At 42.1% G+C, this 23,831-nt stretch overlaps 1 protein-coding gene across 3 annotated transcripts in view; it reads left to right on the top strand.

The window, feature by feature from the left end:
- LOC147019645 (lysine-specific demethylase 9-like) overlaps positions 1-23,831 on the top strand; it is a 116,082-nt gene that overhangs the window by 91,079 nt on the left and 1,172 nt on the right. For all 3 annotated transcript variants that reach the window (XM_085894226.1, XM_085894228.1, XM_085894227.1), the window contains 3 exons: positions 7,380-7,517; positions 23,171-23,313; positions 23,499-23,660. In XM_085894226.1, coding sequence (XP_085750352.1) covers positions 7,380-7,517; positions 23,171-23,313; positions 23,499-23,660 — 443 coding nt within the window. The remainder of the gene's footprint in view (positions 1-7,379; positions 7,518-23,170; positions 23,314-23,498; positions 23,661-23,831) is intronic.

The following is a 23,831-nucleotide window of genomic DNA, read 5'->3' as shown; positions in this document are numbered from 1 at the left end:
CATTAATCATGCTTGGGAAGTCAACACATTGGTTCAGAACCACAGTAATCAGTATCACGGACATCCTTGGCTGCAATGACATGGCCGGTTATTGCAGAGTTGACACCGAGCCAAATGGCACGGTGGCAGTTGAAGTCACCGCAGATGAGCAACAGAGAATTGGGATGGCTGGTTACGAGTTAATCCGTATAACAGCGTAAATCGAGGTACACAGTGAATACCAAAGTGAATGTTGCCTGTGAATACCAAACTGGCACAGGAGATCATCCTGCTGGAAACTGTTTTGAAGAAGCAACTGATGGGCTATAAATTTCCTTAAAAAAGGGTATTTGTTCTTGTTTTGCTTGGAGCTGTGCCCTTTGTCTAAACTGGATGACTTGTGAAATATCAATTTGCATACCTGCTTTGGTTTTCCTGTGCCTTTGCTGTGCCTTTGAACATGCTGTGACTAGTCATGCTGTGAGGGGCTCACTCCCTCGTTTCTGGTTGCAAGTAAGATGTAGAACGACAGATTTTATTTTTGAGCTGGCACAAAGTTGATTTGGGAAAGTCGAATGGTATTCGTGTTTTTTTTCATTTTTAATTTTTATTTTAGTTCGACTGACTTTCTTGAAGTGCACCCAACCGTGTCGTCGTCGTCGTCGTCATTGAATTGGCTTCGGCCATAACTCATGTGCCAGCTCAGGGGTACAACCACCATTAAATCTGCTGCGGTTGTGTGGGCGTACGTACACGTGCTCATGTCGATTTAAATGCGCTTGTGGAGCTTTTAAAATATATATTTTTGTCTTTATCACAAATGTATAAAACTATTGTTTGTGTATTTTGATTTTGAGCTTACAAGCTCTACCCTGTCGCCCACATCCCTCCATCTCCCCATCTTGTTTACCCCAGTTCTACTTGGTAATACATTTTTGTTTATATGTTTTGGTGATGCATAATATAATTATTATTTCTCAAATGCAGGCTGAAGCAAGCACATCTATATTTCTTCATTAAAATGCAAAACTTGAAATAAGTACTTTTTTCTGGGCTGTGAACCCTTCACGTCACGTAAATGACATCTATCTGCGATGCTAATGTAACTATTACCCGTGCATGTGAAGCAAATAGTGGGGTTAAGCAATTGGTTCACTGTCTGTCTGTCTGTCTGTCTGTCTGTCTGCCACGTCAGTTTATGATCGAGGAGCACCTTGATTTCAAAGGAATGTTATATTTTGGACACAAATTGGAAAATGAATCTGAAAACAAACCTGCAGTTTAACAGCATTTTGGCTCTGAATTCGTCCCGATCGCACATGCGAAGAGAAGAGTGAGATAAAAAAAATACTCTCTGTTTGCCTGTCTGGCAAACAAAATTGAAAATTGTTCCAAACAGGAAACTTCTGTTTTTTTTTTTTTAAGGATGTCATAAAGGACACAAACAACGGGCACGAATAACGAATGTAACGTGTTCGATAAGGTAGTGTAAAAGACGCTGCATCAACAGCAGTAAACTTCCGGAATTTTGTTTTTTAAATCTTTATTTTATTTCAGTTTAATTTTGTACTATATTTCTCAATACTGCAGAACACAAATCGTCTTCTTTGCACTTTCAAAACCATTTTATTTAGCAGCACTTGTACAAAATATCACGGCATTTTACATCGTCTTGACCAATCAAATTTGCTGCTCACAGACCCCCCCCGACCCCCCACCCCATGTCATTTTTTCCCCTCAAGACTGTGTAGGGTAAGGTGTTCTATAAACTTTCTAGCTTGTTTATTTATTTATTTATTTTGATATTTTGTTCCTGTTGTTTTACATTCACTTACGAGCTTGACGAATAATAGACTGTCTCCAGACAAAATAATAGAAGCCTAAGAAGTGCGTGCACGTGTACCTCTAACGGGCTATCTGACTCAGGTGTAGACTGAGAAATAAGACAGACCCGACTCCTGCAAAATGCATTGTTAGCTGCGACATTGCAAACCAGAGCACAAGTCAGCCTACATACAGGATTGCCCATTTCGTATTAATATTTATTCTGCCAGCCGGTACTGGGTACCTAAAAAGGGTGGATGTGTGGCAGGCACCCTCTCTTGGGCAAGAGCCTTGCAGCAAGTGTTGATGTGTCACAGTGGTTCATGGTCGCCATTGGTGTCAACTGTTGAGAGATGCTGGAAGTGTATATCCTCCCTCACGGGCAGTGGCACATTAACGCACTGGCGCACAAGGCCCCATGCCCGGGGTCCCCGAGCTAAACATGGGCCCCGGGCAGAATCGACGTAGAGCGCTCGCCAAGTAGCTCAAGCACTCGAACAAGCAGTCCAACGAAACAGTTGGTAAGGAATGGCTGTCTTGGCAAGCGATAACAAGATGATTGGTAATGGAACACCTGAACATTACTTCTTTTTTTTTTTCCAAGGGCGGAGAAAGGCAATAAAACATGGCAATTCCTCCGTGTTATTTTCCCACTCACTTAGCCTATGTTGCTTTAGACTGAAATGCAAAATATCCAGTCCTCTTTTTTATTTTTAGTGCCTTTGGGGCAAAAATATTTTTTGTGCCCACGGCCCCCAAAAAAATCTTAATTCGCCTCTGTTCACGGGACATGTCAGCTTGTATTCTTTGGGGAATACACTTTTCTGATGGCCTGTGCTCATCATTTTTTTCTTCTGGCCATGAAGCTTTGCTTTCTTGCCCTGTGGGTATTAAGGATGCATATGTTTTTATATGACTGAGTGTTTTCCTTGGGACTGAAGGTGCATGTGTATTAGTTTGGTACACATTGCTTAACGGTGTACTTTAGTATTGGGGCCGAAGTACACTTCCTTATCTTTGTAAAAACGGTTAATGGTTTCCTCCTTTTTTGAATTTTATAAGGGCGTTTCTCAACAAGGATGACAGCCAGGGAAAAAGAAATGCATCCATGAATTGGTTCCTTTCCCTTGGGGTCACCTGAGTATCTTGCCAATAAAGGGCCTCTAAAGCCTATTTGGATAGCCTTGAGGTATACACACTCACCACTGAGCTGTCGAGCCTGGGTTTGAATCCCGACTCAGCTATAAATTGTCATCCTGGAGTTTCACAGGCAAGGCGAGGCATCGATGTGTGTGCCGTCCTTCCAATGGATATTATACTGGGCGTCCCATCTGCTCCGTTACTTAGTGCATGTTAAAAATTCAACGCTGTTCTTTCTGAAGAGTATGCGAGTTATTTCCGGCACCTTGGGCAAATTCCAAATTCCTGCCCTGAGTGACTGTTGGGAAGGCAATGACAAACCAAAACCATAGCCTGTTCCAAGAAACTGCTTCAGTCGCACCAATGCTCTGTATAGAGTAATATATGTATCTATATTGTTACAGTTCTGGGAACCACATCCCTCCAAAGCAATAGCAACCATCATACAGCCGGCCTTAGACAGTTATTCCATTAATATACGTTCAGATAGTCCCTTCCCTTTTGTCTAGCGGGACAACGGGACAGTGCGTTGTCTAAACTTCATAACTAGGTCTGATTAAATCTCTGATTTCATTTCACTCTTATTCCTGAGGTAAATCCCAGCCACATGCGCCCTTCGCTGTGAGATGGGTCCTCAGCGAAGGCCAAGCAGGCATTACGCCAGACACCTCTCTGCAGAAATCACAGCCGGCCAAACGCACGTGCAGCGGTAATTTCCACCCAGTGGACGGAAAGCACAGCCAACACGACGCCCACGCTGCACGGATCACGTACCGAGGAGATGGAAGAAACTGCACCCGAAATGCTGGCAACTTTCAGTACACACTCGGCGCACACTTTTCCACCCATTTCTCCATTTAATAATTACATCTATCTTCTTCTTCAGCTCAACCCTACATACATAATTATATCCAAACTTTTCCCTCAATTCCCTGACACAGATCAGGGCTGGCACCGTGCATCCCACCACCTTTGATAACCGCAAACACCATGCTCGATGACTGGCGGATCCGCATGCTGGCCACATGCTCGATGGCGGACCCGCGCGCTGGCCACGTGCTCGATGGCGGACTCGCGCGTGGCCGTGATACTTTTATCATCATGCAGAGCGAGGCACAAATAACACACATCTTTGGTTGGGTCTGCGCATGGGGTTTGTAACATCTTACCATCGGTCTTCGCTCACCACGACGGCAACAAATGTCTCCCACGGACGGCAGACATCCTCCCGCACCTCTGCCTCGATTCAGCTGCTACCAGGTGGAGGCATGCTGTGCGGTCGGATCGCTCGGGCCACATGCCGCACCATGGAGCAGGCACATTGACCAGCGTGGGTCGCCGGGACACGGCACGGGGTTCGGTGCAAAGCAATTCATGTCACCGTGCTCGGAGTGAGATGATTCCGCAGCTTGGAACTATCTGGCCGGAAGTGAAGTGGAGCCGCTTCCGGTCATGACGGCCGGCCCGAGTGCTAGCCGGGGCCCAACCAGAGCGCCCGATTCGGGTGACGACATCGCTTCAGGTCATCGCCCCACCCCGCACCACCGGATCTATAACAAGGACGGGTCGTGGGGCGGTGAGAGGGTTGTCGTCGTTTGAGAATCATTGTCGTTCCTGCTCATTGTCGTGCGATATGACGGGGGTGAGTTGCTTGAAGGATGAAGTGGGACAAATTGTTGTGGACCCAGACAGAATTAAAGGAAGATGGAAGAGATACCTGGAAAGGCTGTTGAATGTTGAGAATAAATGGGACAACATAGAGAGCAACCCAATTTTAGGACCGGCAGAGAAGATGCATGAAAAAGGAATTTGAGGAAGCGTTGAGAGCAATGAAGAGTAGAAAAGCAGGAGGGCCGACGGGAGTTGTGGGGGAGATATGTTGAAGGCAGAGGGAAGTTGGGGTGTGAAGAGAATGACAGAGAGCTGTAACCTGGTGGTGAAAGAAGGCCGCATTCCAGTGGATTGGGAAGTGAGTACCCTCGTCCTTTTGTACAAGGGGAAAGGTGACCCTCTGGACTGTGGTTTGTAGAGAGTGATAAAGTTACTGGAGCATGGAATGAAGGTATTGGAAAGGGTGTTGGAGAAGAGGATAAGTAAGAAAGTGAAGATTGACGAAATGCAGTTTGGATTTATGCCAGGAAGAGGAACGAGAGATGTGATGTTTTTTTTTTTTTTAAATTGTAAGGCAGTTAGAGGAGAAGTACATGGAGAAGAGGAAGAAGTTGTTTTTGGGGTTTGTTGATTTGGTGAAAGCATTTGAAAGGGTTCCACACGAAGTAGTGACATGGGCATTGAGGAAGTTTGGAGTGGAGGAATGGTTGATCAGAGTAATGATGGTAATGTACAAGAGAGCACGCACAGCTGTAAGAACAAAGGGCAGGAACAGGGGTGAGTTTGAGGTGAAGGGTAGGAGTGCATCAAGGGTCGGTACGAACTCCACTACTATTTGTAGTTGTGATGGTACTGGCTCGGAGCGCGAAGGAGGGTTTACCGTGGGAGTTGTCTGCAGATGGTTTGGTGTTGATTGTGGAGAGTGGGGATGGATTGAAGGAGAAGATGAATCAGTGGAAGGAATGTCTGGAGGCAAAAGGTTTGAAGGTGAATATCGGAAAGACGAAGGTGATGGTAAGTGGTAAAACATGTGGTGATGTGGGAAAACCTGGGAAGTGGCCGTGTGCTGTGTGCAGGAAGGGTGTCGGAGTGAACTCTATTCAATGTACAATGTGCGTTGAGTGTGTTCATCGAAAATGTAGTGGTGTGAGAGGGTCATTAACCAGTGTGGTAGCCACATCCAAGTGTAAGGTGTGCATATAGGGAGTTGCAGATGGAGGAAATGATGAGTTGGATCTTGGAGATGGAATGAAGTTGGAAGGTGTGAAAACATTTTGATACCTTGGAGACATGCTGAATGGAGAAGGTGGATCAGACTCGGCGACGGTTGTTGGAGTGAGATGTGCATGGAAGAAGTCTCGGGAACTGAGTGGCGTGCTGACAAATAGGGGAGTGTCGTTGAAGTTGAAGGGAAAGGTGTATGCTCCATGTGTGAGAAGTGCTATGATTTATGGGAGCGAGACATGGGAAATGAACGTCGAGCAGCAATGAAGGCTGGAAAGGGTGGAAATGCAAATGGTTTGGTGGATGTGCAGAATGAGAGTGAGAGGCACAGACAGACATTGTGGAAGATGATGGGAATAGAGCCTGTGATGGATGTTGTGAAGAGAAACAGGTTGAGATGGTTGGGTCATATGTTGAGGAAGGATGAAAGTGACTGTGTAAGAAGAGTGATGGAAATGAATGTAGAAGGAAGTAGAGGACGGGGAAGACTTGAGAAAGACTTGGCGAAAGGTGGTGGAAGAAGAAATGTGGGTAAGGGGGTAAACAAGGGGAGATGCAGAAAATAGGGCAAAGTGGAGAAGATTGTCATGGGGCTCGCAGGGCTAACCCCCACTCAAGCTGGGAAAATGGCCTTAAAATGCCTGTTGTAAATGTCATCAAACTATCACAGCCTATGTTGGCTGACGGATGCTGCAGTTAGCAGGGTAGCAGCTGACACTGTGTTATGCAGTGGGCGGTTGTTTTTTTTATTTTTTTTTTTGCGTTTGGGGTCCCTTTTATTAAAGCATGTTGTGCTTTCCTAGTGCCTTTTTGTGGTCACATATCCTCACCTGGCCTTCTCTCCGCTATACTGTCTATAAATTACATACACTGCCTCGTCAGCGTCACGTGTAACAGGACGATTTACTTTGACAGGACCCTGATACGTGGCAATCTAACACCTTCAAAACACATGGACAATACTATTCTTCCAACAATATAACTCTGGATCCCCCCCCCTCCGCCTCCCTTTCCAGTTCCACTTTACAGTATGCTGTTAATCCATCCCCCACATGGTGGGAGATGGGGCTTTGCAATCCTGTGTCTGTCCCTGTCTGTTCAGACCATAACTTTTTTCTTTCTTTTTTTTAACATTTCAGCTTTTGTCCTCAAATTTTCAATAAACCTGTACATTATGAGAATGTGGAGAAGACAAATTAATCATTGGGTCAAAATGCCAAAGGGCGAAGCCATCGTAAGTACAAATAGCCCTCATCAAGCTATCCGCCGCGTATCAGCACAAGATGAGCAGGTTATTGTAATCGCTTCCGTGTTTCTTTACACATTTACCATTGAGCTTCAGTGTGTCTGTCCAGTCCATAACATTTTTTTACCATTTGATGTTTTGTTGTCATATTTTCAATAAACCTTTATTATGAGAAAATCGAGAACACCAATTAATAATATTTACATTTTTTTTTCTTTGCTGTTGTTTCTCATCAAGTTTAGTTTGAGTACAAAACGGACGTGCTCTGGCTTTGCATTTGGGAGTTTGTCTTTGTTGACGGAGCAAGCGTTTAACAGCCTGTGGATAGATAAGTGTTGTGTTGTTTTGTTTTCAGGTGCAGCGGACTTACTGCAATGGCACGTACCGAGCCGGTCCCATGCGGCAGATCAGTCTCGTGGGTGTTGTGGACGAGGAGGTGGGAGATTATTTCCCCGAGTTTCTTGACATGTTGGAAGAATCCCCCTTTCTCAAGGTGAGCAACCCCGCTTTTCCTCATGATTTTTGTTACTTCCTCCATGGTGCTGCACTGTTTCTCCTTGTCTTTTCTTGAAGCAATTTCTCGTACAATAAATACCTTAAACTTTGTTACTTGCACAGTGCTCCCCTCCCCCCCCTCTTCATTTGTTCAGTGATCTCGGGCTCATCGACGGGTTTCTACACGTGCCAACATTCTACATTCAGGACAGACATGAGTCGACACCGGTGTACCTCCAAATAAATTATAAGGACATCATCATTAGCGAAGGACAACATGAGATCTTTCACTTCCACCAACTAATTCCGGCAGACGGGACGCCCAGTTTAATGTCCATTCGAGGGACGGCGCACACACGTATCGATGAATCACCCACCGTACCTGTGAAACACCGAGATGGCAGTTTATCGGTGGGTTGAGATTCAAACCCAGGTTAGACAGCTTGGATGTGAGTGTGCGTACCACTGCCAGCCTTTGTTCGACCCTAGTATCGGCCTTCCTTTTGAAGTTCGTTGCTGCCAGTGATGGTGTAGTACTGTACTTGTATGATTTTTAAGTTTCACTTTAACTAATTTTTCATTAAAAGGCTTTTTATTTTTCTGTCAAGATTCACGGCAGAGCTAAATGGCAGGTCTGTATACTATCATTGGGGGTTGTGTAGGTAAGAGGCAAGCACACATTTGTCGGTTTGTCGCTGCGCTCTCAACTGAAAAAAGGAGAGCAGGGGGAGGGGGAGTTCTAACAAGTGACATTATATTACCTTGTTTATACTCAATTGTTTGACTGGGTAAAGTATAAAGTTGACCCCATTGCCTCATTAGGAAGTTTTTTTTTTTGTTTTTTTTTTTAATCATCTGCAACTACTTTAACAGCCCCAGGACATATGTGAGAAACCTTCAATGGGACCGTGTCTTTTTGTTCTGCACATCTTTTGGCCCCCCCTCACTGCTTCAGATTTGCTCTTTAAATTGGGACTCTCCCAGCAGGGAGTGAAGCGTTCTGGGTGGGTAGCAGAGTGCGTCCTGTGGGGGTGGGGGAGGCAGGTGATGTTTTACCATCACACCGAAAGCGAATGCATTTTCTCGTCGCAATCTCAGCATGGTTTTAGAATGTACAGCCATGTTGTTAGGGCACTGGTTTCTCCTTTTTGTCAATTCAGAAGCGACGACGCATGAAAGGAATTTGTTTGTAGTTGCGTCATCTTTTGTGTGGGCTGTTTTGTGCTGTAATATGGCACTGCTGCTGCTTGGTTCTCATGCTGTCACTGGTTTGACAGCGTAAAACTTCCATTTTCTAACAATGATGAAAGCAAATTTAGCAATATGGTATGGTATGTCCCTACATCACATTAAATTGTGCGATACCGGCTTTTTTTTGTTTTTCCGACAAGTCCACCGATTGCACGTGATTTGATTTGACTGATGCTATCCTGTCCATCTCTGAAGTACGGTTTAAGTAAGCTTGACCTCGTCAATTATATTGATGGTATGTTAAACTTGACCAAGCGATTGACCATGGCCCGGTGCTCGTGAGCAACAAGGTCATGGAGACTCGGTATTTGAATCGACATTGCTGTTCCAGCGTTTACATAATGCATTGTGTTTTCTTTTTCTCGTTGAAAGAATATGTAAACCGAAATAAGTCGTCTTGTTGTTGTTTGTTAAAAATTTTTTTTGATCAATCAGCCTGGGGTTTATTTGGCTGGCTGCTCATCCAAAATGACGCTGCTCCATTCTGATATATTTGTCTTGGCAAATTTGTCTTTTGTATACAGTACTATTGTCCTTGTTTTTCTTCTTTATTATTATTATTATTATTATTATTATTATTATTATTATTAACTTTATGAATTGGTTCTTCCATGTCCACTGGACTCTTAAAATGTCACCACGTTTCCCAATTTACAAAAGATGTTGACTGAGAGCTGAAAACCCTTTAAGGTATATGGATAACCCTAAACCCTTTGCTTTGGCCATGTTTAAGGGCCTAGAAATTGGTAAGAATTTTGTTTATACGACTATGAATAAATAGTTGGTTTTTTTGGAGAACATATGGGCAGTCAAAAATGTATTTTGTGCTGCTTTTCATGGTTGTTTCGTCATTAATTGTAGCTAATCTACTCTATTCAACTGGAGATATGTGGGGGGTCCCCCCCCCTCTTTTCTGAAAGTACAATGTGGATTCCTTCTGTCATTTTACTCTATGCACGCAATGCAAAATGTGGAGTTAAGCAGTTGATTCATGTCTGTCCGTCTCTCCATCCATCTACAAACGTCATTTTATGATCGAGGACCAACGGAATCGAAATGAAGTGTAATATTTTGAACATGAATCTGGGAAAACAAACCTGCAGTTTTGCAGTTCTTTGTCTCTGAAATCGTTCCGATTGCACGTGCACAGAGAGAAGTGACAACAAAATTGAAAAGCATTCCAAAAGGGAAACTTCCTGTTTATAAGGATGTCCTAAAGAACACAAACAACAGACACAAAGAACTCATGCACCATGTTCGATAAGGTGGTGTAAAAGACTGTCAACGGGGGTAAAGATCTCGAATTATTTTTTTCATGACCTTTAAAATCTTTATTTTATTTTAAACTAGCAAATACAACCCGTCGCTTCGCCGAGTATATTAAGAGGGGGAGGGATATATATATATATATATATATATATATATATATATATATATATATATATATATATATATATATATATATATATATATATATATATATATATATATATACAGTTCTGGAAAAAAAAAAGAGACCACTCCAAAAAAAAATTAAATCTGCATCTCTGCATGTATGGCAGCCATTCCATTCCAGTGTCTGTTGAATTCCAACACAGGCACACCTCGTTCGACTTAGTGAGGTAGGTGATCACCTGAACTGAATCTTATTTAACAAGGAAAAGTATAAAAACCACTGCTGTGGTCATCACTATCCTCTTGCAATAGGACTGCAAATATTGGCTCGGACTGCAAAAAAATGCAAATATTGGCTGTTTAAACATCAATGGTGCTGCTCGTTTAGAACGCAAAGTTCAGGTTTAAGATTAGACACAACGTTTGCACCTGGACGTTTTGCTACTGCAATAGATGCATGGAGATACGGGCTCCCAAGCTCAATGGGGAAGGCCAGCAGTTCTGAAGTGATCAAAATTCTTTCATTGCTGCAGCTGCTTTCTTTGTAGCCTTTTCATTCGCGCTCTCACAAGTTCAGTACTATAATGGCACTCAGAATAGCGCATACCTCCGTGAGGCTGAACAGTTTATGCTTTGTATCCCACTGATAGGCTTGATCTGCATCCGGACCTGAACCAAAATATAATTTGCTTGTTCTTGTCACCTACCCAACTGATCCACCAAGTTTTGTTATAATCCGTCGACAACTTTGTGAAATATTATGCTCTCTGTCGTTTTTGGCCCCATCTCTCAATGGTGAAGAATCACTTAAAAAATTTTTTAAATGATTTACATTTCTGCTCCTACTGAGAATGTGGGAAGTTGAAGATTTAAAAAAATGTATAATTGACTTCAAGTGCTGCTTTTTAACGAGTGGTGACTTGAACTGCACTCTTGACCCCACCTTAGACAGAAATGGTGTGGAGCCCCATTCGAAATGTGACAAACGTTTGGTGAAATTAATTGGGAAAACAGAATTAATTGGTGTTCGGCATATTCAGCATCCTCGGCAGCTTTGGTTTACTTGGTTGAGGTGTGTTTGTCGGATGCACACGTTAGCCATGTTAGACAGAATTTGTCAATCCAGTAATGCTGGATAAGATACTGAAATCTGATATAGTACCTTCTCTTTTCGATGATCATATACTTATGACACTCTCTTATAAACGTTCTCATCAGCATATTGGAAATTTAATATCATTCTGCTGTCAAGAGCACCTTTTTTATGAGGCTTTCAAAGTATTTTGGAATGGCCGAAAATAAAGAGATTTCAGACGGACCATATTCGCAGTCGCACCATCCTCTAAGGTTATTCAATATAATTCAGTTGGGGTGTTCATAGAACATGTTACGCCACGCAGTGTTCACGTCTAAAGTATACTTGAATTGAAATAAAATAATGATTTTAAAGATCTTTCAAAAAACAAAAATTCTGCAAGTTTGGTGCTGCTGAAGCAGTCTTATACACCACCAAAACTGGAAGTTCTTGGAAGTGATTCGAAAGCCATTTGTGTTCGACAGTGTTTAACTATATATTTATATTTAAATAAAATAAAGATTGTAAAACTTGTAGAAATAAATTAATTCTGGAACTTACCACCGTTTTACCGCCCATTGATACAGCGTCTGCTCCACCACCCTATCTCAGACGTAACATTAGTTATTCGTGCTTGTTGTTTGTGTCCTTTGGCGTCCTTCAAAACAGGAAGCTTCCTGTTTTGGATTTATTTTCAATTTTTTTTGTTGACTGTCAGGCAGAGTAAATAAATTATCTAACTCCTCTCTGCTCATGTGTGATCGGGACTAATTCGCAGACAAAGTACTGTTAAACTACAGGTTTGTTTTTCGATTCATGCTCAAAATACAACATTCAATTTTAATAAGTCGTTCCTCTATCATTAACTGATGTTTGTGGACAGACGGATACAAAATACAACATTCAATTTTAATAAGTCGTTCCTCTATCATAAACTGATGTTTGTGGACAGACGGACACAAAATACAACATTCAATTTTAATAAGTCGTTCCTCTATCATAAACTGATGTTTGTGGACAGACGGACACAAAATACAACATTCAATTTTAATAAGTCGTTCCTCTATCATTAACTGATGTTTGTGGACAGACGGACATGAACCAATTTCTTAACCCCGCCTTTAGTTTTGTAGGCACAGGGTAATAAACTTACGCTATGGTGGGACGATGCAAAAAGCAGATTGCAGTCTTGTACTCGGAGTTGATAATTTCTTATTTTTACATGCCAAAAGAGAGGCATTCACTGGAAAAAAACAAATGATGAGGTTACATTTAGATGGGGCAAGTAATCTGAGGATACAAAAGAACGTTTGCTGCAAGAAAAAAAAAGTACTCTTAACGATGTCGTTGATTATCAAGCGAAAGGTGCAATGGTCTGAATATGGATGGATCGTTCATGTAAATTAGATGCACAAACTTAATTTTCCTTTGATTTTGATAATGAAATTATCCATCATATGCAAATAGAAACCTTGAAGCTTTCAAGTGGAAATATTGTGACATCACATGATAGTAGTAAGAGAGAGGTTTACAACTTATTTTCAAATTTGTTTCTGACAAACTATGTTAATAATTATGTGCTAGTATTTTATTTATTTTTTATTTATTTAACTAACCGATGTTAAGCTCTGCTCATAGGGATTAGCTTCGCCCCTTACCTTCCATATAAGAGCTCACAATTTCTCTTGCTTCTCTGCCAACTGGAAAATCTCCTAGATTGGTTGACCTCCCAATATAATTTAAGGAAGCATTTTGGCCTCTACTAGGCCCAGAACATTTTTGAGGTTTTCCGACAGTTTTCGATATGGCTAATTGCCACGAAGAAGGCCAAAGAGCAGTGATAAGTTTGTTGCTCAAAAAATGGGACCCTCAGATCGTTGACAGTTCGCGTCAAATGTATTTACCTCCGCTACCGAAGATGAAGGAGGTTATGTTTTCACCCCTTTCTGTCTGTCTGTCTATGTTTGTTTGTCTGTTTGTGTTCAGGATATCTCAAAATGTTGTGGACGGATTCGGACGAAACTTGGTGGACACATTGGGTGTGTGATAAGGAAAAATTGATTCAATTTTGGTGAAGATCCGGATGCGGATCTCATAATTTTTAAAGTCATTCTTCACCATTGAGTGATTGGGCTAAACCGATATTTAGCACGATATCTCAAACAGCTGTGGACGGATTCGGATGAAATTTGGTGGACAGGTTGGGTGTGTCGCAAGGAAGAATTGATTCAATTTTGGTGAAGATCCGGATCCGGATCTGGATACGAGAGTTATTTAATTTTTATAGTGTTTCTTTACCATTGATGGGGCCAAAAATTATATAGTAATGTATAGCATGATATTTCAAAAATGTATTGATTCGGCCCGATATGTTCTCGTGGATCAAGCATTACGTGGCGGAGTTATGCGCTCTACCGAGTGCCCTTCTAGTTAACCTCCGCAATCTTCGAAGATGGATGGAGGTTACTGTTTTCACCCCTTTCTGTTTGTTTGTTTGTTTGTTATCTTGCCAAAACGTAGTTTTTGCAAGATATGTTAGTCAGCTTGTATGTTTTTTTGTTTTTTTGTTTGTCTGTAATCACGTATAAAAAATTCTGCAGAGCACAGTTATCATTGGAAATTTTTGTAACTTCGCATATCAGAGGCCTATCGAGGTCCCTTTCAGTGCATAAAATTTTGAAGGTCAAGGTCAAAGGTCAAGGTCACTTTGTCGCAAATTAGGGGAGTTGACGAAACCCTTATTTTTTGAGTAATTTTGATCGGATCGTCTTCAAACTTCATGGGAATATAGTTCATGGTCTGGCGCTCAGCCGATTAATTTTTGGTGGCGATTGGCCTTGACCTTCATGGTTAGCGCCTAAGGTCAAACATATTTGACCCCAAGGTCAAATTTTCAAGTTTTAGGAACCATATCGTGTGGTACCTCAAATTGAACACCTCAATGAGTGCTTTCGAGATATGTCAAGCTTGAGACATTATTACGTCATTTGGTGACGTTATGAGGCAAACGCATATTTTTCATGGTTAAACTGTCGAACGATTCTCATCGGAATCTCTCGTAGGCAGATATTCCTCAAGGAGTTACTCCTGGTGGATAGCAGCTCTGTTCACCTCAGTGTGACCTTAAAGAAGTCACATGTGGTCACCTTTTGGCAAGATACGGGTCACCCTGCGGGTGACATTGGTTTATTTGTTTGTTTGTGAACAGTATTACGGAAAAATTTGACGGATTTCGACGAAACTTGGTGGGGGGGTTAGGTATGGTCCAAGGATCATGCCATTCAATTTTGGACTTGGTCCCCCCCCCCCAAAAAAAAAATTGTTAGGGAATTTTTATTTTTTTTTGCATTTCTTCATGTTTTAAGTGATTTCCAACCCCCCCCCCCGAAAAATTGTTACCCCCCCCAAAATAGACTTTTTTTTGCATTTCAACATGCTTTAAGTGATTTCCAACCCCCCAAAAAAATTACCCCCCCCAAAAAAATTAGAGAAATTTTTTTTTTTTGCATTTCTACATGTAAGTGATTTCCAACCCCCACAAAAAATTATTACCCCCCCCCCAAAAAAAGGAAAAAAATGTTTTGCATTTGTACATGTTTTAAGTGGTTTCCCACCCCCCCTCCCCCCGCCAAAAAAGAGAAAAAATTTTTTTTTTTTGCATTTCTACATGTTTTAAGTGATTTCCAACACCCTCCCCCAAAAAATTGTGAGAGAGAAAAAAATGTTTTTTTTTTGCATTTCTACATGTTTTAAGTGATTTCCAACCCCCCCCAAATAATTGTTGGAGAAAAAAAAAATTTTGCAACTTTTTTTTGCATTTCTACATGTTTTAAGTGATTTCCAACCCCCCCCCCCCCTCCCAAAAAAAAATGTTGGAGAAAAGAACTATAACTATCAGCACTGTTGACATCATATTTAATGAATAAGATATAAGGTTCACTTGAGTGACCCAGCAGTATTGGCGGCGGAGGTTTTGCACTCTCCCGAGTGCTCCCCTTCTAGTTTAACCTTCCATTATAAAATGTATTCCCTGCTTTTAAGTCGTTAATTCAAACTGACATTCTGATCAGAATGCCACAACTTGACGGAACCAGAAAACTAGAATTCAAAATTATCAGTCTTATTGCATCCCTAACTGACAGATTATCACGTCTGATCCCTGGGAACATAAAACAAATTCATAACAATGTGTTTTGGAGAATAAGTATGCGTATTAGTAAAATTAAGGATTCATTTACAGTACACAAGATGTTTCTGGAATAACATGTTTTTTTGCAAGTATTGACTCAATATTTGAGGAAATTATTGTTGGGTTGTGACGCATCACTTTTAGAGGGCGATTTGCAATGAAATGGATTCTTTTTTTATTTGCATTATACAGTGATCTTTGCATGAACAAACAGACCAAGAAGTTAACATTCCTGCTGTTCATAAAAACAATCGATTTTATGAAAAAAAATTTTTTTAACGACACTTTATCGAGTGCATACCTCTGCCAGGCTGAACAGTTCACGTTTTGTATCCCACTGATAGGCCAGATCTGTGTCCAGACCTTTACCAAAATCAAAATGTTTTTTTCTCGTCACCAATCCAACTCAACCACCTAGTTTTGTCATTCGTCCACAATGGTTTGAGATGTCATGATATATAGTTTTTGGCCCCATCTCTCGACGGTGAAGAATAATTGGTAAAATAAAAAATATATATATATATTGTATCCAGATCCATATTCTTCACCAAAATTGAATAGATTTGTCCTTGGCACGCAGCCCGGAGGGGAGTGCAGTCCTATAATCAAGATGCGTATGAAGGCTTTGTTGGTGGTTGACTCGTTAGCATCAACTTGCGATTGCGAGGGTTGTGTGAGGTCAGGTTAACAGGGCTAGAATATGATCTGGGTGGTGATCGGACATTAGATGGTGGTGCAGCACTTGCTTTTGAAGCCCTGGAGGGAAGAATGCAAATGAACAACCTCTGGAATCAAGTTACACAAATGGGAGAAAAGAGGAACCAAAGAATGGAGGTGGATTTGGGGATATAACCAGGAGCAGGTTACTGAAACAATGGGGGTCCAAAGATCTGTCGGCAAAGGGTGCTAGACCAGAAGACAGCAAGGTCGAGTCCTGCTGCCTGTGCGCTGTGGCTATTTTGTTATTCTTTCGTTCATTGCTACTGCAAGATCTAGATTTTTTTTGAGATACATTTTGATTTTGGCATGTCAGTGAAAATGTCCTATGTTGTTGTTTATCCCATTTACCTTTGTATTGTTTCGGGCCAGGGTTTGAGGTTCCTCCACGAGGGGAAGCACTTGAGTTCCTCCCAACCACGGCTAACTTCACACTTCAGCGGGTTGTTAAGCAGCCACGAACGCCGATTGGTACTGCCAATCCTGACAGGGTGTCACTACTTCACGTGGTTACTTTACCTTAGGACAACAATATCAAGGGGGGCTTGTTCCTTCGATGCATACCTGTGTTATCTTGCCTGATCAGGTGCAGCCAAGCGGAGCTGCCAAGTACACACCGGCTAATGTGTAGAGCCAATCGGTGGGGTAGAACTTCCTGGCTCACACTACGTGTGGACTATGCTCGACCAATAAAGGAAAAGACCTGATGAACTGGGTACATTTGCAATAATAGCAATTTATTTATAGCAAGAGTGAGGAAAGGTATCTGGGACAATAAGCAAGGGATTTGATACATGAAAATACGTACAGCAGGAGAAAGTAAGGATTGGTGAGGTGCAGCAAAAGATATGCAATTATTTACAAACATGAGACGGTGCAGAGTTAATCCAATCCTAAAAATTTACAAACTTAATTATGTTAACAAAACAGGCGCCATCAGAATCATTCCCCAAGGAAATGAGAGAGAGAGGGAGAGGGACAGATTGAAGTGGTTTCGACCTCTGGATTACCAGGCCATGTCGACGGACCAACGCGAACCTCGTCGCTGAGGGGGTCGATGGTGCGTGGTCTGAGGGAGTTGCAATGAGGGGTGCGGTGATATGCAGGTGAAGTGCGGAGAGGAAGGTGTAAAGAGGTGAATCAATGGGGATTGGAAACAAAGCAAGGTACGTGTGAGAAGATAGTCTTAAAGTGAAGTGTAAAGAGGTCTGTACGTGTGAATGTTAAAACTGTGCCCAGACTGGCGTCTGGCTCTTCCCGCTTGTTCTGCACTCCTCTCCATGGGCTCCATTACGTTCACTCTGTCAAGCTCCATTGTTCACCGTATCGTGACCCCAAGAATGTGCAGCCAGAGAACCGAGCCACATAGCGCTTGTCAGAAAACCCGAACTAACTTTATAATCCCCTGGTGGGGTGGGTTAGGCAGAGCGATGGATGTTTTCCAGCACCTTCGTTGGTGTATGGACGATTACGCCGACACTACCTCCGCCCATATGAAGGTTCGGCAGCGGAAATGGCCTCAGTCGCTCTGCGCTTTGCCATTCGATCTATCTCCAAGATCAACATGGTGCTGGGGTATTTTCGGTTGCACTCTGGCCATGCATATACTCCGGACACCCAATGAGGGCCATAATTGAGCGGAGCGCTAGGCTATGCACATGACATTGAACGTCGTCTTGGACACTTCTGTGCTTCAAGTTACGCACTGGATCGGAGTCTCTGTAACGTCCAGATCGGAGTCTCTGTAATGGTACGCCGCATTCACCCTATTCCCTGTTGGTCCGAAAGGAAGTGATGGTCGTCGGTGGTGTTGACTGTGGTTGAGGCGTTTGTAGCGGCAGCGTAGTGGTGTTATGTTGTGGTGGTTCATGGTGGTCGAGTCGTCGTCATTGTCGCTGTTGATGGCGAAGGAAGGTAAGCGAGCTTAGGTTGTGGAACAATGGTGTGGTGATTTTTATTAAAAAAAAAATTATGGAATCTTGATGGTGTATGAAATGTTGCAGGGTTTGAATCTGGTGAAGTCTGGGGTGTAACGTCTGTTGGATAATGGTGTGCGGTTTGAATGAGAAAGGGCGCATGTATGCAAATGACTCGTCCCCTGTTGCTCTGGTCCTTGGTGTGCATACATGTGTGAAGAAAGGTCGAGTACGGCAAAACAAAATAATGTCAAGAATGAAGGATGGGTAAAGAATGGAAAGAAAAACACGACCGAAAGTCCTCGCAAATCATATTGCCCATCATCCCACTACACATAAGGGAAGGGCTGTCTAAAACGAATACTAATGAAATAACCGTCTCGGGATTGCTGTTTGTTGTGTGCCATTGCCTGGGGCGAGCGCTGGCTTCACAGAACCACAACAGTATTTTAGGTTCGAAAGTTGGTTGTGCAAGCCTTTAATGAGCCTGGATATTTACCCTTGCCAGAATAATTCCCCGAATGAAATTAGAATGAGACAGAGACAGACGGACATATTTGTCTGTCTGTCTGTCTTTGTTTGTCCACACTTAATGTGCCAACGTAGATCACAATTTTTACATCTTATCTTTTTTCCATCTGAGTACATCCATGAAGTATGTACATTTAGAATGTGATATGTGAATAAAATACGTACTATAAAAAAAAACACACACACACATACACACAAAACAAGTCCTGGCGAGGGTCTGCAATGTTTGATTTTTAATCATTTACTTTTGCTTCTGTCATAATCTGTCAAATCACGAGCTGAAAAGCTTCATGTTGATTTGACAGTATTGAGTAGGTCACGGGGTGGGGTTTAAGGTGGTGTTGTCTGAAATCCAAGATCTTTCCCACAAATTGTAATCGGAACTCGAACGGCACTCTTCGACATCCACCGATATGCCTCTGCCCACATTATTGCCTCATTATACATACTCGTATCAAGTTTGATTTAAATCCCTTCAGCTGTTCTCAAACATGACATTTTTACCTGACGTGACCTCTGACCTCTTGACCCCATAATCGAATCAGTTTATGGTTACATCATTGTACATACTTGTACCAAGTTTGACTTGGATTTAGCCGTTCTTAAGTTATCGCATCACCGAAAACCTAACATGGACAGACGGACGGACGGACAACCTGAAAATATAATGCCTCTGGTGACGTGGATGGAGGCATAAAAATGTTTGTCATGGAAGTTGGAGTGAGCCCAGGGGAAGGCGTGCCTGTATTGCGTCGGGGCAATAACTTTTTTTTTACCATTTGAGCTTTTGTCATCAATTTTTCAACAAACCTTTATTATGGGAGTATGAAGAACACAACAGCCGTTTTTACAGCCATTTTTCCCTGCTGAACAGGGGTTAGCTTTTCTTGAGGCAATGTTTTATGGCCGGATGCCCTTCCTGACGCCAATCCTGGTCACCTCTTACGACACACAGGGATATGGTACACCTATTCTAACTGGGGCATACACCGGGACCAGTACACTGGTACTCATTTCGCCGACCTCAGAAGGATGACATCTTGAGTGAACCCCCTGGTGTTAATTCAGCAGCCAACGGTGCTTGAACTCAGGACCTTAGGACCCCAAGCCAGCCACCCTAAACACCAAGCCAACACCAGGCTCAGGATGAAGAACACAGATTAATAAAATTTACTTTTTTTTTTTAATGCCTCCACTGATAAACTGACTTCATTTTAGATTGAACAGGTCAAAGGTGATGTGCCCTTTGAAAGTAATTTTGCATATCTTAACTCGAGTTCGAGCATCCGATGATGTCTCTCTTCTACTTATCTGTCTTTTCTCCCTCTGCCGCTCTCTGTCCTCGGTCTCTCTCTCTCCCATAACTTTTTCATGTGACCATTAATTGAGATCAAACGTAACAATGGGTTGATATCACATGTTGGTCAAATTCCACTTTCTATATTTTTACCCTTGCCGAAGGAGAGGGTATCGTGTTTGGGCCCGTTTGTTTGTTTATCTGTCTGTTTGTTTGTCCGCACAGAACTTTTGTGTGCTTCTCCGCAAACGCTTGTCGGATCAAGACAAAATTTTCACCACAGGTGCAACTTCTTGTATAGAATGTTTATTCATAATTATGATGTCATAGGTCATGTGGTGTGGCATCCATTTTGGGAAAACCTTTGGGCCTCTGTATCTCTGAAACCGCACCGAGGAAAAAATTGAAACTTGGCACGCAGTAAGTACTCCTCATGGGGAATATGATTTTTTTTGATGATATTATAGGTGCCTTCGGTATGTCGTAATTGCATATGTAGAACGCAACATCCTGATCAGTATGAAATTTTTTGAGGGTCATCTAGGGATAAAAGGGGACGCAGGAAAAAAAAATGATGAAATCATAGGACATGTGATTTGGCAGCCATATTGTTTTTTTTTTTTAACAAAACAAAACAAAAAACTTTCAAAACTCTTCTTCTCTTATATGAAGTGGCTGAACAGATTGAGGCGAAACTTTACAAGCATGACTGCCTAGCCATGAGGAACAAAAGGTCACATGGTTTGGCAGCCATATTGGATTTACCCTAAAACCTATAAAAAATCTCCCTAACGGCTGGACAGATCGATGGGAAACTTCACAAATGTTCCCCAAGTCTTGGCTGTACAAGTTTGTTGAGGAATAATTGATAGGTCACATGGTTTGGCAGCCAAATTGGATTGAAGAAAAATATTAAATAATGTTTTCTCTGGAACTGCTTTATCAATCTACATGAACTTTTACAATTATGATACAGTTGTGATGGGGAATACATGTTTTAAATTTCAACTTGATCGGACACATTGTCTGGCAGCCAGAATTACTTAATTGTTTTGATCTGGGTTCTTTTTGAGTTTATTTTTTCTTGAATAAGGCTGTGCCTGGGTGGGTTTGATGGTAGAGTAGCAGCTGAAATGTGAATCCTCTCCAGGTTCCTCCTGATGACTTCATCTCTGCTCCTTTTCTTGTTCGGGTTCCTTCTGATGACTCCAATGCAGGACTGTACCTATTTGGTCTTCCATTTGATTTGAATTGAATTTATTTAAATCCCATTCTAAATTCAATTGATAATAATAAACGTCAAGGGTCAGGTGTCCAATCAAAGCGGGACATCTTGGTACCTGGTCATAACCGCCAGCAGTTATATAGTGGCAGTTCTTATTAAAAGCGCCACACAAAACTACATAAACACCAAACAAAAGAAGTTCTGGTGAGGGTCTGCAATCTCTGATTGCTCTTTGTGGTGTTTTTTAGGTGTTATTTTTGTGAAGTTTAGTTTGAGTGCAAAGAGGATGTGGACGGGCTTTGCATTTTCAAATGCTGTCTGGTTGTATTTTTAACTGAATACCATAAACTTAATAGGTTTTTTACCCCCATTAACTGCACCCCACCACCTGTGCTATTAAGTCAAATTGGTACTGAACTGGTACAGCCTGGCTTTGTTGTGGCTTTTGTTGCATATAGAGTTCATTGTTACTTCACTTTATACAGCATTGCTGCAATGCACGTGTGATTCCATGCCTTGATTGTGTTAATATTAAGAGGAGAAAACGATAATGCAGTGCCTATCGAGGAGTCCACACCCCCTTTCAACATTTAACCTTTTGTTGCCTTGTATCCTGGAATTAAATTTCATTACATCAGACTTTTCCCACCTTTATTTACACATCATAACACATAACTTCCAAGTGAAAAACAAATTCTACAAATTTCAGAAAATTAATTAAAAATACAAATCATGAATATCTTGGTTGGATAAGTGTCCACCCTCCACACCCCCCCCCAAGTTAATACTTGGTGGAAGCACCTTTGACACCAATTACAGCTTTGAGTCTGTTGGGATTGGTCTTTACCAACTTTGCACACCTTGATTGGGCAATATTTGCCAATTCTTCTGCACAAAACTGTTCAAGCTCAAACAAGTTGCGTGGGGAGTATTGATGGACAAGTCATGCCACAGATTTTCGATTAGATTTAGGGTGGGGCTCTGATTGGGCCACTCAAGGACATTTATATTTTTGTTCCTTAGCCACTCCAGTGTAGCTTTGGCTGTGTGCTTCGGGTCATTGTCAAACTGAAAGGTGAACTTCCATCCCAATTTCAGTTTGCTTGCAGAGGGCAGCAGGTTTTCCTCTGATTTCTCTGTATTTTGCTCCATCCGTTTTCCCTTCTCTCCTGACAAGTGCCCCAGTCCCTGCTGATGAGAAACATACCCAAACACATGATGCTGCCACCACCATGCTTCACAGTCAGGATGGTGTTATTTGGGTGATGTGCTGTGTTGGGTTTGTGTGAAACATAACGTTTTGCATTTAGGCCAAAAAGTTCCATCTTGGTTTTGTCAGACCACAAATCTTGTTGCCACATGACTTCGGTATCTCAATAAAAATTTTTTGCATACCTCAACCGGGGCCCGAAGTGGGCTTTTTTGAGTGATGGCTTCCTTCTTGCCACCCGACCGTACAGGCCAAACTTGCAGAGTGCTTGAAATATTGTTGTTACATGCACTCAGTGACCAGTCTTTACCATAAAGGCCTGTAGCTCTTTCAAAGTTGCCATTGGCCTCTCTTATCAGTCTCCTCCTTGCTCGGTCATCCAGTTTGGAGGGATGACCTGATCTAGGCAGGGTCTTGGTGGTATCATCTGCCTTCCACTAAGTGGAGGTCAATTAACTTAGTGTGATTTTCTTGGTGAGTGGTTACACCTGAGCTAATTTACAATTACTGTTATGAGGGGGGTGGACACTTATCCAAAAAAGATATTAATGTTTTGTATTTTTAATGAATTTTCTAAAATTTGTATAATTTGTTTTTCACTTGGAAGTTGTGGGTTATGATGTGTAAATAAAGGTGGAAAAAGTCTGACATAACGCAATTTAATTCCAGGATATAAGGCAACAAAAGGTTAAAATGTTGAAAGGGGGTGTAGATTTTCTATAGGCACCGTACGTAGCAGCATGTCATCCATTCTGTTGTACTTTGATGTTTTGCAAATTGTCAGTGATATTCCTGTGTCCCCTTTACCCAAACCCACTTCAACTTTCCTGCTCCTTGTGATGTAGTTGACTCTGCCTTGGGGCAGTGAGTCAAGCCTGCGGCTGATGTCCCGGACAGAAAGTGACGATGGCCCTATCATGTGGGTGAGGCCTGGCGAGCAGATGATTCCCACAGCAGACATGCCCAAGTCTCCTTGCAAGAAGCGTCGGTAGGGCTTGGCTTGCACCCCGTTCGGTTTGGTTCATGCGGTCTGCTTTGGCTTTACATTGTTTACTTATTTTGAGCACCTGCATTGAAAAAATGACATTTACATTTTGATCATTATTCTGGCAGATTTTGTACCAACCTTGCTCTTAACCTTCGTTTGCTTTTTTTTTTCTTTTCACTTCCCAGGAGCGAAATAAAAAATCTGCAGTATCTTCCACGTTCAACAGAACCACGCGAGGTTCTTTTTGAAGACCGTACTCGTGCGCACGCCGATCATATCGGACAGGGAATTGATCGGCAGACGACTGCTGCTGTTGGTGTACTCAAAGCTGTGCGCTTTGGGGAGAGGTGTGCCTTAAGAGAGCAAATTATAGATTAACTTTTACTTGAGTTCATACCTTGCTTTTGATCGATCAAATTTCACTGAATGCTGGACATGGTTGCCGCGCTGCATTTCGAACGTTGTAAGACAACGTGTGACCCCCGGTGTGACAAACGTGTGTCCAAGGAGGCGAAATG

This window comes from Eptatretus burgeri, chromosome 9 (genome assembly GCF_056783735.1).
Source record: "Eptatretus burgeri isolate ZD-2024b chromosome 9, Ebu_testis_v1, whole genome shotgun sequence".
Lineage (NCBI taxonomy): Eukaryota > Metazoa > Chordata > Myxini > Myxiniformes > Myxinidae > Eptatretus > Eptatretus burgeri.
Note: the sequence above shows the minus strand (reverse complement) of the source record. Positions and strands in the feature narration are given on the sequence as shown.